The sequence below is a fragment of the Schistocerca americana genome, chromosome 3 (genome assembly GCF_021461395.2).
Source record: "Schistocerca americana isolate TAMUIC-IGC-003095 chromosome 3, iqSchAmer2.1, whole genome shotgun sequence".
Classification (NCBI taxonomy): Eukaryota; Metazoa; Arthropoda; class Insecta; order Orthoptera; family Acrididae; genus Schistocerca; species Schistocerca americana.
This window is the reverse complement of record NC_060121.1, coordinates 458,926,334-458,945,842: the sequence shown is the minus strand read 5'-3', so window position 1 is coordinate 458,945,842 and position 19,509 is coordinate 458,926,334. Positions and strand designations below refer to the sequence as shown.

At 40.5% G+C, this 19,509-nt stretch overlaps 1 protein-coding gene across 2 annotated transcripts in view; it reads right to left on the bottom strand.

Moving 5' to 3' along the window:
- LOC124607454 (PAN2-PAN3 deadenylation complex catalytic subunit PAN2) overlaps positions 1 to 19,509 on the bottom strand; it is a 322,573-nt gene that overhangs the window by 172,250 nt on the left and 130,814 nt on the right. For both annotated transcript variants that reach the window (XM_047139789.1, XM_047139788.1), the window contains exon 11: positions 13,526 to 13,706. In XM_047139789.1, coding sequence (XP_046995745.1) covers positions 13,526 to 13,706 — 181 coding nt within the window. The remainder of the gene's footprint in view (positions 1 to 13,525; positions 13,707 to 19,509) is intronic.

The following is a 19,509-nucleotide window of genomic DNA, read 5'->3' as shown; positions in this document are numbered from 1 at the left end:
GTGGTCATTCATTAAGTGGACAGTTAGGTTATAGTTATGCCCACATAAAAGGCTATAATAAAGTTATAGCAGAATCAGTAAATTACATGACTGTTTTCATACGATGCCCTGCCTCTGATAGCATAAGATATTCCTGTGATGGGACTGAAGCAAAATGTTCTGCATGGAACAAGTCTCGCCCAGATTTATGACCTATGTGGTACAGCATTGGGAGTGAACACAGCATAAAGATGATCCAAGACATTTTGCACATTGGGTGAGTTGGCAGAATAGTACTTTGAGGGGTGGGTGTGTGGGTACGCATGATAGTGGGAAGGACATTTCTTATTTCCAGGCATGATGATAGGTAGTCGAAAAACTTGTGATTAATGTGGTTACATTGTTAGTGTCCGAAATGATAATGGATAATGAGAAGCATGCTCCTTAGCAGCTGGTTCAAGGGAGTAATTGGAGAGTCAGGGGTATATATATGGACGTGACACAGGGATCTGTTTACAGACTAGGTTTGGAGGGTATAGACTGTCTGTGAAGCCCAACTAATGGATGGAAACACTGTTCTGAAGAACTTAAGAATGTAGGAAAAGATAGAGTGCCACTTACCGTAAACAAGACATGTCAAGTAGTAGACAGGAACGATTAAAAACACTCACATATAGCTTTTGTCACAGCCTTCATCAGCAAACACAACATTCACTCTGGCACATGCGTGCACATACATATGCGCGTGCGTGCACGCGCGCCCACACACACACACACACACACACACACACACACACACACACACACACACACACACACACAATAGCAAGTAAGTACGCACACCTCACGCACACGGCCATCGCGTGCGTGAGGTGCGCTTGCTTGTATGTGTATGTAAACGTTGTCTGTGTGTCCTCTTTACTGATGAAGGCAGTGGCCAAAAGCTATATGTGAGTGTCTTTTAATTGTGCCTGTCTGCAACTTGATATGTTTTCTTTACAATAAGTAGCAATCTATCTTTTCCTACATTGTTGATGTTCCTCCCTGGAGTTTCTATTGTTTAAGCTTAAGGACGATACAGATAAAGTAAAATAACGTAACAAACTCAGACAAAATGAATGAAAGTGCAAAAGGATGTTGCCAGAGGTCTTTCAGTCATGCACAGAAAGTTGGAAGTAACATTGCATGAAGTCAGCTTGACTCCAGCTCAAAATGTGGTTTTCCACATGATATTCTAATGAAATGAATTATCCAAATGTTTTGCTTAATAGTTGTGCATTCCTGCCTGCAATTTCAATGTGGAGAAGAACTGTCCAAAAGAAAATAATGGAAGATTCTATAAGTGTATTATATTTCTCTTTCAAGTTATTTGTACTGCAGACTTCTTATCAAATATTCTTTTTAAGAATGATTTTAAGTAGATGGAAATGGTTAGCTCTGAGAGATGAAATAGTGATGGCAACAGAGGATCAAATGGCAGGCCTAGCAGAAATCCTTGGATAACACATGAGATATGGAATTTAACTGATGGAAGGAAAAAATGAAAAAAAAAAAAATTGTAACAAATGAAAATGGCAAAAGGGCATACAGACATCTAAAAAAATAAATGACAGATGTTAAGAGTGGCACAGCAGGAATAGCTAGAGAAGAAATTCAAAGCTGTAGAGGGAGGCAGGACAATAGAAAAGATAGATGCTCCATGTATGAAAATTAAAGAAATGGAAGGAAACGTGTGACCATAAAGGACACAGGTTGCAAGCCAGTGTGCAAAGAAGGGAAGCCTGAAATGTGAAAGCACTATACAGAATGGCTGAAGATAATATGAAAAAGGAGTGGGAAGTAGGTGAAAATGAGATGGGGGATGTGATAATATTAGATGAATTTGACATAGCACTGGAAGACCTCAGTCTAAACAAGGCAATTGGAGTAGACTTTACCTCAGAATTATCGAGATCCTTGGTGGAGCTGGCCACGGCAGAGCTATTCCACCTGGTCTGCAGAGTATATGGGATGGGAGAAACACTCTCAGGCTTCAAGAAAAACATACAAATTCCCATTCCAAAGGAGGTACGGGCTGACAGGTGTGTATATTACTGAACCATCAGTCTGGTAAGTCGTCATTATTTACAGAAGACTGGAGAAATAGGCAGAAGCCAGACTCAGAGAACATCAGTTTTAGTTCCAAAGTAATGTAGTAACAAGAGAGACGAAAGTGATCCTATGACTTACATTAGAAGATACACTTAAGAAATGCAAACCTAGATTTATAGCATTTGTTGAGTTAGATGATGCTTTTTATAATGTTGACTGGAATAAATTCACTGAAATTCTAAATGTAGCAAGGACATAATACTGGGAGTGAAAGTTATTTACAACTCTTACAGAAACCAGACTGCAGTTACAACAGTTGCAGGACATTAATGGGAAGCAGTACTTAAGATGGAAGTGAGACAGGGCTGTACCCTATCCCTGATTTTATTCAATCCATGTATTGAGCAAGCTGTGAAGGAAACCAAGGAGAAATTTGGAAAAGAAATTAAAGTAGAAAAGAGGTAGTGAGATGAACATCAAGAAAAGGAAACAGGGATAATGGAATGCAGTGGCATTAAGTTAAGTGATCCTGAAGGAATTATATTAGAACATGAGACACAAAGTAGTAGATGAGTTTTGTTATTTGGGCAGCACAATAAATGAAGATGGCCCAAGAAGAGATGATATAAAGTATTCTTGAATACAAGTAATATGTTGATCCAACATAAATTTAAGTCTTAGGAAGCCTTTTCTGAAGGTATTTGTCTAGAGTGTCACCTCGTATGGAAGTGAAATGTAGACATAAGCAGTTCAGAGAAGAAGAAAATAAAAACTTTTGAAATGTGGTGCTGCAGACGAATGCTGAAGATTAGATGGGTGGACTGAATAACAAATGAGGTGGTGCTGAATCAAAATTGAGAGAAAAGAAACTTAACAGCATAGCTTGACTACAGGAGGAGACCAGTTAATAGCACATATCCTGAGGCATCAAGAAATAGTCCGTTGGTAATGGAGGGAGGCATGGAGGGTAAAAATTGTAGAGGGATCTACGTGTGGATACAATAAGGTTGCAGTAGTTATTCAGATATGAATACAGGAGAAAGTTGTGTGGAGAGCTGCATCAAACCAGCCTGAGAACTAAAAACAACAAAACTGTATCACAATGTAAAACCATTGCTCTTCTCAATGTTTGTACTGTCAAGGTAATCAAAGAAGCAGCCACTGGAAAAATTGAAAATGATGTTTTTGTTTAAGTTATTAATTGGTTTCACACACATGGACTAACCTCAACTTTTGAAAAACAAAGTTCACACAGTTCTGTACTGTCAAAAATGCCTCTTCTACCAAAAAGGTTATTTACAACTCTTACAGAAACCAGATTGCAGTTACAACAGATATAGGACATTAATGGGAAGCTGTGTTTAGATTCTGCTATTTTTTTCCATAAGAATAATAGCCAATTTTGACATTATGGAGTAAACTCCTCACTTAGGTAAAAAATACTCTTTGTACATAAGAAATCAATTAGAATTACACATTGAATTTACACATGTACATATTGCACGCATATGTTTAAATATAAGGGAATATTAACCACAGTCTCACAGTACATTAATTTGCTCATGACACTTACTTTCAACAATCCATTGCAGTTCAAGGTTAAGAGAGATAATAGCCAGTACACTACTAGCAGAAAAAATGATGTGGGCTTCCCTCTAGTGAATGGCATAGAAGGTGTGAAATACTCAGAAGTAAAACTCTCTGAGAGGAGAAGGAGAGAGGGGGAGAGAGAGGGGGGGAGAACCTCAACGTTTTTATTTCTTCTCCATGGACTTTAATACCTACTCCGAACTTTTCTTTTGTTTCCTTCACTGCTTGCTCAATATACAGATTGAATACCATCAGGGAGAGGCTACAACCCTGTCTCACTCCTTTCCCAACCACTGCTTTCCTTTCATGCCCCTCGAATCTTATAACTGCCATCTGGTTTCTGTACAAATTGTAAATAGCCTTTCGCTCCCTGTATTTTATCCCTGCCATCTTTAGAATTTGAAAGAGAGTATTCCAGTCAACATTGTCAAAAGCTTTCTCTAAGTCTACAAATGCTACAAATGTAGGTTTGCCTTTCCTTAATCTATTTTCTAAGATAAGTCGTAGGGTGAGTATTGCCTCACTTGTTCCAATATTTCTGCGGAATCCAAACTGATCTTCGTCGAGGTCAGCTTCTACCAGTTTTTCCATTTGTCTGTAAAAGAATTCGTGATAGTATTTTGCAGCTGTGACTTATTAAGCTGATTGTTCGGTAATTTTTGCATCTGTCAACACGTGCTTTCTTTGGGATTGGAATTATTATATTCTTCTTGAAGTCTGAGGGTATTTCGCCTGTCTCATGCATCTTGCTCACCAGATGGTAGAGTTTTGTCAGGACTGGCTCTCCCAAGGCCGTCAGTAGTTCCAATGGAATGTTGTCTACTCCCGGGGCCTTGTTTCGACTCAGGTCTTTCAGTGCTCTGTCAAACTCTTCACACAGTATCGTATCTCCCATTTCATCTTCATCTACATCTTCTTCCATTTTCATAATATTGTCCTCAAGTACATCGCCCTTGTATAGACCCTCTATATACTCCTTCCACCTTTCTGCTTTCCGTTCTTTGCTTAGAACTGGGTTTCCATCTGAGCTCTTGCTATTCATAGAAGTGGCTCTCTTTTCTCCAAAGGTCTCTTTAATTTTCCTGTAGGCAGTATCTATCTTACCCCTAGTGAGATAGGCCTCTACATCCTTACATTTGTCCTCTAGCCATCCCTGCTTAGCTATTTTGCACTTCCAGTCGATCTCATTTTTGAGACGTTTGTATTCCTTTTTGCCTGCTTCATTTACTGCGTTTTTGTATTTTCTCCTTTCATCAATTAAATTCAATATTTCTTCTGTTACCCAAGGATTTCTACTAGCCCTCGTCTTTTCACCTACTTGATCCTCTGCTGCCTTCACTACTTCACCCCTCAGAGCTACCCATTCCTCTTCTACTGTATTTCTTTCCCCCATTCCTGTCAACTGTTGCCTTATGCTCTCCCTGAAACCCTGTACAACCTCTCGTTTAGTCAGTTTATCCAAGTCCCATCTCCTTAAATTCCCACCTTTTTGCAGTTTCTTCAGTTTTAATCTACAGTTCATAACCAATAGATTGTGGTCCAAGTCCACATCTGCCCCTGGAAATGTCTTACAATTTAAAATCTGGTTCCTAAATCTCTGTCTTACCATTATATAATCTATCTGATACCTTCTAGTATCTCCAGGCTTCTTCCATGTATACAACCTTCTTTTATTATTCTTGAACCAAGTGTTAGCTATGATTAAGTTATGCTCTGAGCAAAATTCTGCCTGATGGCTTCCTCTTTCATTTCTCTCCCCCAATCCATATTCACCCACTATGTTTCCTTCTCTCCCTTTTCCTACTCTCGAATTCCAGTCACCCATGACTATTAAATTTTCGTCTCCCTTCACAATCTGAATAATTTCTTTTATTTCATCATACATTTCATCAATTTCTTCATCATCTGCAGAGCTAGTTGGCATATAAACTTGTACTACTGTAGTAGGCATGGGCTTTGTGTCTATCTTGGCCACAATAATGTGTTCACTATGCTGTTGGTAGTAGCTTACCCGCACTCCTATTTTTTTATTCATTATTAAACCTACTCCTGCATTACCCCTATTTGATTTTGTATTTATAACCCTGTATTCACCTGACCAAAAGTCTTGTTCCTCCTGCCACCGAACTTCACTAATTCCCACTATATCTAACTTCAACCTATCCATTTCCCTTTTTAAATTTTCTAACCTACCTGCCCGATCAAGGGATCTGACATTTCACGCTCCAATCCGTAGAACGCCAGTTTTCTTTCTCCTGATAACGACGTCCTCTTGAGTAGTCCCCGCCCAGAGATCCGAATGGGGGACTATTTTACCTCCGGAATATTTTATCCAAGAGGACGCCAACATCATTTAACCATACAGTAAAGCTGCGTGCCCTCGGGAAAAATTACAGCTGTAGTTTCCCCTTGCTTTCAGCCGTTCGCAGTACCAGCACAGCAAGGCCGTTTTGGTTAGTGTTGCAAGGCCAGATCAGTCAATCATCCAGACTGTTGCCCCTGCAACTACTGAAAAGGCTGCTGCCCCTCTTCAGGAACCACATGTTTGTCTGGCCTCTCAACAGATACCCCTCCGTTATGGTTGCACCTACGGTACGGCCATCTGTATCGTTGAGGCACCCAAGCCTCCCCACCAACGGCAAGGTCCATGGTTCATGGGAGCAGGATAAGAACTTAATGCTTGTTAATTTTATTTCGTTTTATGCCCTTTCCTTATTTCTTGGAACAAAAATATTAGTATTTCTTTTATAAATGAATGTAAATGAGATAGTTGGAAAACTAAAGAAGAAATCACTGGATGGAAGGTGTGTTATTCTCATGACAATCTGTTGTGTCCTTGGGGAGTACCAATATTTGGTGTAGATTGAAGTAATTCTGTTGCCTCCATTGTGTATCTCACATACATGGGAGTAAGGTAAGAGAGAAAAGAGAGCTTACGCAGTCATTTTTCTCTTGCTCTAAAAGTGAATGGGCAGAAAAATTTTCAGAGCTTTGAGCTCTCAATAGCTTGATACTTACCAAAATTAATATTAGAGACTTGTCACAATAAAACTTTATAGCCTGACTACCAAAATACACTAGTACAAATGATTCTCTGGTAATTAGGAAATTTCTTATTTCAAGATTGTTTCACTACTGAAAGAGGTGATCATGAGCGAAAAATTTGTTGTGAAATATGTCCCACAATTTGATACTGTCATTTATCAACAAACAACCATTTCCACTACTATAAATCTTCGCTGTGGACCACTGCAGAGAAGTGAACTGTGTTAAGCAAATGATATGAATCATGGCTCACTAGCTGATGAAGCACATGTTGCCACTGGCAGTTTTTCAGTAGCTAGCAGTGGCTGGCATCGTGAGTCAAGTCAACAGATTAGCTGGTCACTGATAAAAGATTAAGATGACGATACAGTGGTTATTCTGGACTTTATGGGGATTATTGGGAAGCAATGCTGCACAAAATAAGTAGAAGGCAAAAGGCTACCATGTCTGACCATGGGAACTTCGAAGGGTGGGCCGTAACAACATCAACAGCCACAACCAGGAGAAGTTATTATTATTTGATGAGGCGATAGGTTTTCTCATCTGTATTCTGTTACTAAATAAATCCGGATGCAGTAATGACAGTGTGCACAATCTGTTTGTGTATGGGATGTTAGTGTGTAAGTGAGGTTACTGCTAATTTTTGATAAGGAATTTAGGATTAGTTTTATCTGAGGCATCTATAGTCTGTCGGTAAACTGAAGAGCGAGCGAGCGAGCGAGCCCCCACTCTGTCAACCCAGCTACGTCACAAGGCGCTTCTACAGGCTGTTTCACAACGTACTACCGACCCTGCCGCGGCGCGCATTAAATCTGTGGCGATGCCATGTGCAGATACGTCGCGGCTGCGTTTATTTTTAGACACATGCATTAAGACCATAAGGTATACAAAAAATGATAGCTTCTTTCAAAACACAACATTATAGAATAAATAACATTAACATAAGAACGGAAGTCAGGATGCTACTACAAAGATAGGACCGAATGGCTGTTCATGTGAATATATGTTGCTTTACTGCTATTTGTAAAACGAACCGCATATAATGCAATCAATATGTAGAATTTAAGGCTCGTTCCTACTTCGTGTTTTTACTAAAAGGTAGAAGTTTTCTTTGAAGGACTGCATTGAAACTGAGCAAGGTGGCGCAGTGGCTAGCACACTGGACTCGCATTCTGGAGGACGACGGTTCAATCCCGCGTCCGGCCATCCTGATTTACGTTTTCCGTGATTTCCCTAAATCGCTCCAGGCAAATGCCGGGATGGTTCCTGTGAAAAGGCACGGCCGACTTCCTCCCCCGCCCTTCCCTAATCCGATGAGACCGATGACCTCGCTGTCTGGTCTCCTCCCCCAAACAACCCAACCCCAACCCAACTGCACTGAACCTTAACAATTCTTGCAACACAAAGAGTGTTTAAAAAGTAAGCAGAAATTTATAATTTTGTGTGTTGTATTAGTCCGATTTGCACTACTACTTTATCACTGGCTTAGTAAACATGTCTCAAAAGTATGTGTACAATGTTATGCGTATTGTTGTCAGCTGTCAAAAAGGTTACATGTGTTGTGGTAGCATCAACGAATATTTGTTTTGTATAAAAATAGATTAGGGATCCTGCATTAAATTTTATTATAAGAAGAGAATAAAGTGTATGAAATGTTTAGAAATGTTAAATATTGCTTTCGGTGAACCTGTTATGAGTGAACCAAGGGCATACAAGTGGTACAAACATTTCAAAGCAGGCCTTAAAGGACAGCGGTTTTACAAGCATGGATGAGATTAAAAATGTACACTTAAAGAGACCTATAAGCTATCCCGAAGAAACAGTTCGTAAAGTGTTTCGGATATTTGGAAAAAGCACTGGCGAAAGTGTGCAGTATGTAATGAGGAATATTTTGAAGAGTATAACATTGCTGCAGATTAACAAATCAAGTTCTTACCAAAAAATAAAAATTAATATGTGAACGCACCTCGTAGGTCAAGCTTTTTGCTTAGAAGTGTACATGTTTCGAAGAAAATTTTAGCAGTGTTTGGAATAGCTATTGGGCACACGTTTTAAGCAATTTGTCTTAGAATCAGGTGAATAGTGACCGAGATAGAGATTTAGTGTTCCGTAAGCATCAATGGTTTTACACGATTTTGAAACTGTCTATAGCGATGGGTTTTCTCCCAAAATCATTAGTTTTCTTTCGAGGCGATTCCAGTAAACCACGCGGCTTATTTTCATGTTCCTTCCTTATGCGTCCTATTGCACGAGGCTGATGTTAGCATAAATTGCCACCCTTTGATTGGGACTGGTAATATTATTATAGTTATAGTTCTTTTTGGGTCGCCTCTTTAATACACGCTGTAATAACATTACAGATGATTGAACGCTCGTTACTCCGCAAATACCTCCTCTTCTTCGTATTCTACACATTTTCTTGCAATGCTAGACGATTAACCATCACCTCTGGATATCGAAGCATATCAGTAGGTATACAAAGTTAACTGACTGACACTGGCAACTAAGATGACATGAACAGAAATGACGTGTATCACCGCACGCCAATCTACACCGCTAGACGGGTAAGGGGCAACAGATTTTGGGTGCCCCTGTAGGCCGCTGGCAGCGTTCTTCGGGGAAGGCCACTTCCCCCACCAAAAGCGCTGCTCGATCTTCAGTTTACAGACAGACTATACACATCCTACAGAAAAGAGAATCTTTGAAAATAAAAGGGATGAAAACTATGAAAATACATTTTCTGCTGTTGGCTGATAAATTTAAATGGAAAATTATGTACCCTACCAGTAGACACTGTTATGGAGGAAGACGAGCTGGTGTATGTAGTGCAGCAGATTAGTGCAGACGACAGCCATGGGGGGGATGCAAGCAACATCATGTTTGGACAGACCCACTGACAAGACTGTTTATCTGTGGGTGACAGTAAGCTGCGTGGGGCGGTTCTAATGCTGAGTTCAACCACAGTGGGCCTTGTCTTGTGCCTCACATCATGTGCCATTTGTGTGCGCGCTCAGTGATCAGTCGTCCATGCCTGCCATATGTTGCGTTCATTCTTGTGCAAGTGTTTGGGCAGTTTTGGACTTTCTGCTTCTCTGCTGATTGACTCACACAGCGAGTTTCATTTCCTCCGGCTGGGTTCTGTTACCCAGCTTGTGCTTAGCCACCATCAGCCCACACAATACCCTGTGCAGCCAGTGTTGTTTAGTGGCTGTGTAAATACTTAAGTGGTGACTAAGGATGACCTTACACACGTGACATTCCTAATTTCTTTTTCTTCCTTTTTCAATGTCAATTTTGGGCCACCATGGATCTTACATTTTTGAAAAGCCAGCGCGAACAGTTGTGCCTACAGAAGGATCAGGAGGAGGAGGAGGAGGACAAGCAGCAGTGGCAGCTGCTGACCAGCAGCTGTACGACCTGACCAGATGTCTACACTGTTAAACCACACTGTGGAATAGCTTCATGCCCATGACATGCAGGTGATGAGCCAGGTGCCCACTGTGCAATTTTCTTCCCCGATGAGTGTGTGAAAAGGTGGGAGAATTACCTGCACCAGTTCTTGCTGCATTGCCAGGTAAGGTGTACCGTCGATCCAGTTGAAAAACCTGCCTTTTTGTTGTCCAGCAGTATGGGGTCACTCTCCTTCCGCTCACTGGGCTAGCCAGCAGCCCTATGTCTATTGTCTGTTCAATGAGCCTGCCCGCACATGGAAGCCGAATGTGGCATATCCTCTCAGGTGGGACATTTAACAACTGTTTGTGACAGTTGGTGAGCCATGTTCAGTCATCAGTTGCCCTCGTATTTTCATTGGACTGGGACTGTCTCTGATGACCTGCATACATGGCACCAACGTATTTTACTATCGTTGGTTGCGGATGTCTGACCAGTTGAGTTTCAAGTACATACACGCGTGACAGTCAGCCTCATCTCAGATATGTAAAGGCTCTTCGGCAGCCTGATGCTGCAATGCAATGGCCACTACATCAAGTTCTGTCTTGTAGTAAACAGTGTATTCCTATGGATGACCACCTCGGAGCAATCATAAACCTGCAGGCACCCAGGGATCCAATGGAGATCCAGTCTTTTTTGGACAAGAGTCCATATTACACGAAGCTCATTTCCCCGGCTGCGCACATCTGCCATCCTCTTAACTGGCTTTTCAAACAGTGCATTAAGTTTGTCTGGTCTACTGACTGTCAACGGGCGTTTCAGTCCCTCAGACAGTGTTTGTGCTCTGCTCCCTGGCTTCTTTCATGCTGGGTAAACATTTAAACCTGACAGTTGTATGGTTCTGCATCAGTGGAACCCAGATGGCACCAAACAGCCCATCGCTTATGATTTCTATGGCACAATGTAGATATTCGCAGGTAGAGGAGGTGGCACTAGCAACTTTGTCTTCAGAATTAAACTGTTTAACAATTTCTTGTATGGGGTCAAGTTCCTACTCATCACCGACCGCAAGTATCTGATCTCCTTAATTGGCCCTCATTCAAAGCTACCAGATAGGACTACCGACCAACTGCAGAGGTTGGTCCTCTTTCTCAGTAATTACTGGTATGACATTGGTTACCATTCCACTGTCCAGCATGCAAATTCCAGTGCACTCACATTTGCCAATGGAGACCAATCCACAGTCAATTGGCAAGAACCTCTTAAGGTTGCATTTGATTTTCTGTTGACAGCACAAGAGGTTGTGACACCCATGGCCACCAACTTACTTTTCTGGAAAAAATGTTTTGGCTACCCAGGTGGGTGGATTAGAGCACCTCTCTTCTTGTGTGGATCCAGCATAGCATATATTTATTCTCCTCTGTAATTACCTCAATGTTGTCCGGAGGGTCCTCTTGCTTGCCACAGGGGAGCAAAGCTGTCACGCGGTCTTCTACCACAGCAGTGTGTCCTCGCATACTCCAGTTGCTGCATGCATTGCACAGGGGGATGACACGTAAGAAGCCATTGGCATAATGTCATGTCTACAGGCCACCAATAAACCATGACATTAAACATCTGGTGCAGGCTTGTGAGGTTATGAACAGAACAATGCCTTATCAAATTTCCTGTATTTTGCGAATCTGTTCTCCACATCATCGGCTGCCATTGTTTGTGCATTCTTGATCATCTTTTCCATTGTGTGATCACTGTCTTCAACAATGGCCAGCAATTTGTGTTGCAGGAGTTTGAAGACATGTTCACAATGGTATCCAGTATCTGACCACTGCCCTGTTTCACCCAGCTTCTACCTCGGTGGTGGAGCAGTTCTTGTGTACATTCCAGATCCAAATGAAGAAGTCTGTCTCTAACTCTTCTTGTAGCGATGCAATGTCAAGTTTTCTGACCCTGTTTTGGGTGATGCCAGTCAATGGGTGCAGCCTGGCAGAACTTTTGTGAGGAAATCAGTTGCTGGGTCTCCTGAATTTGTTGTGCTCAGAGATGCATGCCGTGGGCCATGAAGGCTCACAGTGGTTTTACCTGGGGACTCCCATTTGGGGCTGGTCTTCTGATCGAAAGCAGAGATGGCTGCTGGGTGTCATGGTGGGCCACAAATGTCAGCAGTTGTTTACAGCGGATGTCAGTTGGGAGCAGCTGACATGTCATTCAAATCAGTTGTGCCTGCACCCCTTTTGGTTTTCACCTCTGCGATCTTCCAGTTAGCCTGGCGACAGGATTGGTCGTGATGATGTTCCACGTACAGGTTCGCATTTGCTATGATGTGCTTCCTTGTTGTCACCGCCTTTCGTGACCTCAGACTCTTCACCCTTCCACCCCTCTGACAGAGCAGGCGACATAGGTGTTGCCTCCTGCAGTGGTCCGTCTGCTGCCTGGGTCTCTCACATTCTCTTTGGTTCTGCAGCAGAGTTTGTGATCCAAGCCTGACCATCTTCAGCTGTATTTGGCCTTTTCAGGGGGGTATGGTTTTAGGATCCCTGGCAGCAGACAGAGCAGTTGAGCTGGTGTGGGTAGGGCAGCAGACTAGTGCAGACAACTGGCATGGAAAGTGCACACACTGCATTGTATAGGCACACCCACTGATGTAAGTGTTTAACTGTGTGCAATGGTAAGCAGGGTGGGGCAGTTCTAGTGCTGAGATCAGCCACTTGGACCTTGCTTGCACCTTGTGCTGTGTGCCATTTCTGTAGGCTCAGCTGTAAGCTGTCCACATCTGCCGTGTGTTGTGTTCATCCCTAAGCATGTCTCTACATCGTTTTGGGCTTTCTGCTTCCCTGTACATTGACTCGCAAGGCAAGTTTTCATTTCCTTCTGCGGGGTTCTGTTTACTGGCTTGTTGTTGAGCCTCTATCGGCCCGTAGAGTGCTGACAGTATTGTTCAGTGGAACTGTCACACTTGTGCAAGTACAAAGAAAACAACTGTAATAAAGGCATTGTGGGGTGCCTAACAATAACAAGAAAACTGGCATGCATCTCAGACCATGGACAAATTTACTAAACGAAGAAGAAGTAATAAAAGAGCAGGAGGCAACATATTAAGAAATAAGAAGCGTGAAGAGAACAGGGTAATGGTATGTATTAACAGAGAGAAATTATCAATGAATTTTGCAAAACGTGTGTTTTGGGAGAGGGGCCGAGTGGGAGGACACCGAGTATCTGGGATCTCTGGTTGATTACTCGGGAAGCTCCAATAGTATTTGAAACTGTATGAGAATAGTACTAATGAACTGAAGATGTGCACTGGCCTATGAGGCATCCTCAAAATGCTGGGATTAGTATTCATGTCTGTTGGGACACAGCATTGTAATTTATCACAATGATTCATTTCAACAGATAATGCACTGTACAATGAGACTTTCATTTGTGAACTGACCTTCCTGTTGGCGATCATGTCGATTCTTTGAGAGTCTTAACTGAGCACTGCCCAGTATGCTTGGGAAGTCAAGCTCATTGTAAACAAAATCAGGCTGACGTGAATTTTCAGCTTCCTCCTGACGCCGCCGTGTCTCTAGAAGCTCACTGTGCATCTGGTGGAGTATAAACTGGTTCCAGTTCTGCAGAAAGAGGTGAGTTTTTCAATATGATTTTATTTGTAAGCAAACATGGGCACAAGAGAGCGAGCTTCAACCTTGTAACGACTATTTCACTAGTAACAATGTAAAATAAAGTAGTTAGGATTTGTTATGGTTGATTTTTCTAAATTATTTTCGAACTGCTTGCATACTTAACCAACAGAGTACAAATATAAGACCATAAAATGGTATATTTAAAAATTACTAATCAAAACAGTCCTGATTGCATAAAAACATTTATTAAAATATTGACTGGTTTCAGTTTATTTGTAGACCATTTCCCAATGGTTTCACACAGAGGTGGTGAATGTAGGAAGTACCGTCTGTTGAGAGCTGAATGTCAACTGCTTATGTTCATCTCCATTGGAGATTGTTTACAAATAGACTGAAACCAGTCAACAGTGTAATATACGTTTTTATGCAGTCAAGACTGTTTAAATTACTAACTTCTAAATTTTGCACTGAGATTGCTGTTCTTCCAGTGATGTGTACAAAAATCATAACATGGTAAATAAACACTGTTCAGTAATTTATTTACTGACTGATGAACACATTATATACAATTCCATCAAGAGCCATCCAACAAAAAACACACAGTAGGTAGTTTCCAACCATCAACTCTTGAAGATTCCTAGGAACCACACTGATAATATCATAAAGTTTGTGCCAAAAGATCTATAACATAAGGTTCAAAATGGTTCAAACGGCTCTGAGCACTATGGAACTTAACTTCTAAGACCATCAGTCCCCTAGAACTTAGAACTACTTAAACCTAACTAACCTAAGAACATCACACACATCCATGCCCGAGGCAGGATTCGAACCTGCAACCGTAGCGGTTGCGCGGTTCCAGACTGTAGCGCCTAGAACCGCTCGGACACCCCAGCCGGCTGTAGCATAAGGGCCCTATATATTTGTAGCATGGCAGTGTAAAAGAAAGAAAAATCTAAACACAAAGAACGCAGGAGATATCTGAAGGCAAGTCCGTAAGAATAATTCATAGCTCCAAGCATTAATATACCATCATGATCAGTCATTTAACATCCAGTGCTTGATGAAAGCATCCTCTAACTCTTTCCAAGGATTTTCAGCATCAGCAACAAAGCAGTTCTTGAAATATGATCATTACAATGTAGTGTGCGCGTGTGTGTGTGTGTGTGTGTGTGTGTGTGTGTGTGTGTGTGTGTGAGAGAGAGAGAGAGAGAGAGAGAGAGAGAGAGAGAGAGAGAGAGAGAGAGGTTAACAACATTTTCAGTCTCCCTTATACAATATGTTCACACACCACTCAATGGATAAACTATACGACGAGTTCTTAACTTCACTCCTACCGCTATTTGTACAGACGTACATATCAAATTCCATTTCTGTGTGATGTATTTGCAATCCACTAAATGAAACCTCTTATTTACTCTATACATCTTCTGAGAAGCAACTGTATGTCACAGAAAAAGAGACGAGATTTGTTATTGAAAATTATTTTCAGCAGGTAGTTCATGAGCCTGCACGGATAGCAAATGGTTGTGAAAACACACCTGACTCCTTAGCAACAAATAATCCTGAGCTGATAATGAGCATTAACACAGATACAGGGTTTAGTGAACACAGGGTTGTCGTAGTGAGGCTGAATATTGTAGGCCCAAATCCTCCAAAAATAAACAAAAAATATATTTATTCAAAAAAGGAGACAAAAATTCACTTGACACCTTCCTGAGTGACAATCTCCACTCATTCCTAATTAACAGTATAAGTGCAGACCAGATGTGCTTTGAATTCAGAGAAACGGTATCAACAGCAACTGAGAGATTCATACCAAATAAATTAAAAAATGACAGAGCTGATCCCCTTTCGTACACAAAATGTGCCAGAACACTGTTGCAGAAACAATGAAAAAAGCATGCCAAGTTAAACGAATACAAAATCTCCAAGATTAGTGATCTTTTACAGAAGCTCGAAATTTGGCACGAACACCTATATGAGATGCTTATAATAGTATCCACAATGAAACTTTGTCTCAAAACCTGGCATGAAATTTAGAGAGATTCTGGTCATATGTAAAATATGCTAGTGGCAAGACACAGTCACCACCTTCTCTGAGCGACAGCAGTGGAAATTCTATTGGTGACAGTGCAACAAAAACAAAGTTACTGAACACAGCCTTTCAACATTCCATCACCAAAGAAGATGACATAAATATTCCAGAATCCAAACACAAATAAGTTAATAAAAGCAAGTCTTCTGGTCCAGGCTGTACACCAATTAGGTTCCTTTCAGTGGATGCTGATGCAGTAGCTCCATACTCAACAATCATGTACAACTACTCACTCAACAAAAGATCCATACTAAAAAACTGGAAAGTTGCTCAGATCACACCAATATTGAGAAAGTTAGTAGGAGTAATCCACTAAATTACAGGCCCATATCATTAACATTCATATGCAGCAGAATTTTGGAACATATATTGCGTTCGAACATTATAAATTACCTCAAAGAGAACAATCTCTTGGTACACAGCCAACACAGATTTAGAAAAAATCATTATTCTGAAACACAACTAGCTCTTTACTCACACAAAGTGTTGATTGCTACTGACTACGGATTTCAAATTGATTCCATATTTCTAGATTTCCAAAAGGCTTTTGATACTGTACCACACAAGTGGCTTGTAGTGAAACTACGTGCTTATGGAATAGTGTCTCAGTTATGTGACAGGATTTGTGATTTCCTGTCAGAGAGGTCTTAGTCCATAGTAACTGATGGAAAGTCACAGAGCAAAACAGAAGTGATTTCTGGCATTCCCCAAGGTTGCGTTGTAGGCCCTCTGCTGTTTCTTATCTATATAAACAATTTAGGAGATAATCTGAGCAGCAGTCTTAGGTTGTTTGCAGATGATGCTGTCATTTATCGTCCAATAAACTCATCAGAAGATCAAAATAAATTGCAAAACAATTTGCGTAAATTGGCAATTGACCCTAAATAATGAAAAGTGTGAGGTCATCCACATGAGTGCTAAAAGTAATCCATTAAACTTCGGTTACACGATAAATCAGACAAATATAAAGGCCATAAATTCAACTAAATACATAGGATTACAATTACGAACAATCTAAATTGAAAAAAAAAAAAAAAAAAAAAAAAAAAAAAAAAAAAAAAACCAACTTGTGGGGAAGGCAAACCAAAGATTGTGTTTCATTGGCAGAACACTTAGAAAATGTAACAGATCTACTAAAGAGACTGTCTACACTGTGCTTGTCCATCCTCTTCTGGAGTAGTGCTGCATGGTCTGGGATCCTTACCAGATAGGATTAACAGAGTACATAGAGAAAGTTCAAAGAAGAACAGTATATTTTGTATTTTTGCAAAATAGGGCAGAGAATGTCACCGAGATGATAAAGGATTTGTGGTGGACACCACAAAAACAAATGGTGTTTCTCGTTGTGGTGGAATCTTCTCACAAAATTTCAATCACTAACTTTCTCCTCTGAATGCAAAAATATTTTGTTGATACTGACTTACATAAGAGAAATCAGAGCTCGCACAAAAGATATGGCTGATCGTTTTTTCCACACACTGATTGAGATTGGAATAATAGAGAATTATTATGAAGGGGGTTTGATGAACCATCTGCCAGGCACTTAAGTGTGATTTGCACAGTGTCCATGCAGATGTAGATAATTTTATGAAATACCAAGAGTCTGAAATATGAGAAACAGTATCTTGCAAATGAAAGATGTAAGTATGTTACATACATTGGTCAAGGACTTGAGATACAACAGAACAAAATGGCAGCTTTGTGCGAAGAATGGTTTTCAGATCACTCAATGGGAACAAATTATTACTGTGCAAGCTAGAGAGAAGGTCTGTCATCAAAGGTGATGTCACTGAATGTATCTTACAGAGCTCCAACAGAATGCAATGGAATGGATAAAAAATACTGCTTAACTAAGCAAAAGCTATTATAAGCTTGAGATGTTGCTGTAGGGTCTAAATAAAAAAAAAACTTTTTTTTACTAAGAACTACTAGTTCTTTACAATGCTTGATTTGTTACAGTACACACTGGTATGCCATACCAGCACCTCAAAAAAAAAAAAAAAAAAAAAAAAAAAAAAAATTCGCAACTGTAGATTTGAGATGTGCTATGACAGAATTTTTGTTGCAGCTGAAGCAACGTAAAACAAATATTGTATTCACACTAATTAAATGCTTAGAAAAGCGTTAAAATAATGTTTTCAAAATCTAAATTTCAAAAACATTCTACTATGTGTATAACTTTGACCCCAATTTTTGGGACACACTGTATATCTAATGAGGCAGAAAAGAAAAACAGAGTATACAATATACCATCTTGGCATCAGACCTGAATAGAAAACAATTATATTTGAAAACAAAGCACAATATTTTTCAATCCAAATAACTTTTTTTAAGTTTACCTACATTCAGTTTAGCAGCAGCCTAAAAGATTTTTTGGTGGTTGACTCGTGCAGCTCCAATGATAATTTTCTTGGTATGTATATATTATTGGTATGTACAGGGTATTTGTAATTGAAGTCAAACTTTCAACTGCTGTAGAAATAACACCACTGGTCAGAATGACATCGCACTGTAAGCATCATAATTTAATTGTGGTCAACCACAAATGACAAATGAATCATACATCAATGCCGAAGGTGTACATTTGACATTAAACAAACTGTACTACTCAGTGTGCCTGGGTATACAGGTGTGATACTGTTAGTTATGTAAACGTAAGTCCATCCACCACAGCAAGGTTATATCACACTGGATGGGAAAAATCAGTTTTTAATTGTCCTGAGGTCAAAAACCACATAAAAAACCAACACTCAGATTGGTTTTTAATTGTCCTAAGGCCAAAAACCACATAAAAAGCGTCAATCAAATTCAAATCGGATTATTAGTTTCTGTGTGACTGGCACAAAACATGTTCAATACGCTGTCCACTGTTATCTGCAAGAAGTTGAAATCGAGAAACAGCATGTTCCACAGCTGATCAAAGTGTTTCTGGAATCACATTCAGGATGTGTTGCGCAATGCATGCCTTCAATGCTGCTAAATTTGCAATCAGAACATTGAACACAACATGTTTCAGATAGCCCCACAGCCAGAAGTCACACAGATTAAGATGAAGTGATCGGGATGGCCGGGCTCTAGGGAAATGGCAGCTGGTAATTCTAGCATTTCTGAAATGGCACTCCAGCAGCTCCTTAACTGGATTTGCAATTTGCGGAGGTGCGCCATCTTGCATAAAAATGATTCCATCCACACTGTTGGAGAGCTGTAGTGTTGGGGCTGCGCAATAGACACACTAATAGCACTTGCCAGTGATGGTACAAGTAACAGGACTAGAAGCACATGTCTCTTCGAAAAAAATGTGGCCCTATGATAAACGATGCCGTAAACCTGCACCACACAATAACCTTTTCAGGATGAAGTGGTACTGGTTAATTTGCGTATGGATTTTCTGTTGCCCATATTCGACAATTCTGTGTATTGACATATCCTGTCAGATGGAAGTCGGCTTCATCTGTCCACAAAATCTTCCACAGACAATCATTGTCCACTTACATGTGAGCAAGAAATTCTAAAGCAAAGCTCTCTCTTGCTGGCAGGTCAACAGGAAGCAACTCGTGCACATGGGTAATTTTGAATGGACAGCAAAGAAGGATGTTTTGTAAGATTTTGCGCAACGTGCTCATGGGTAAGTCCAATGTTCGAGCAATTCTCCATGCACTACACGTTTGCACATCACCACTCGTCTCCTCCTGATTT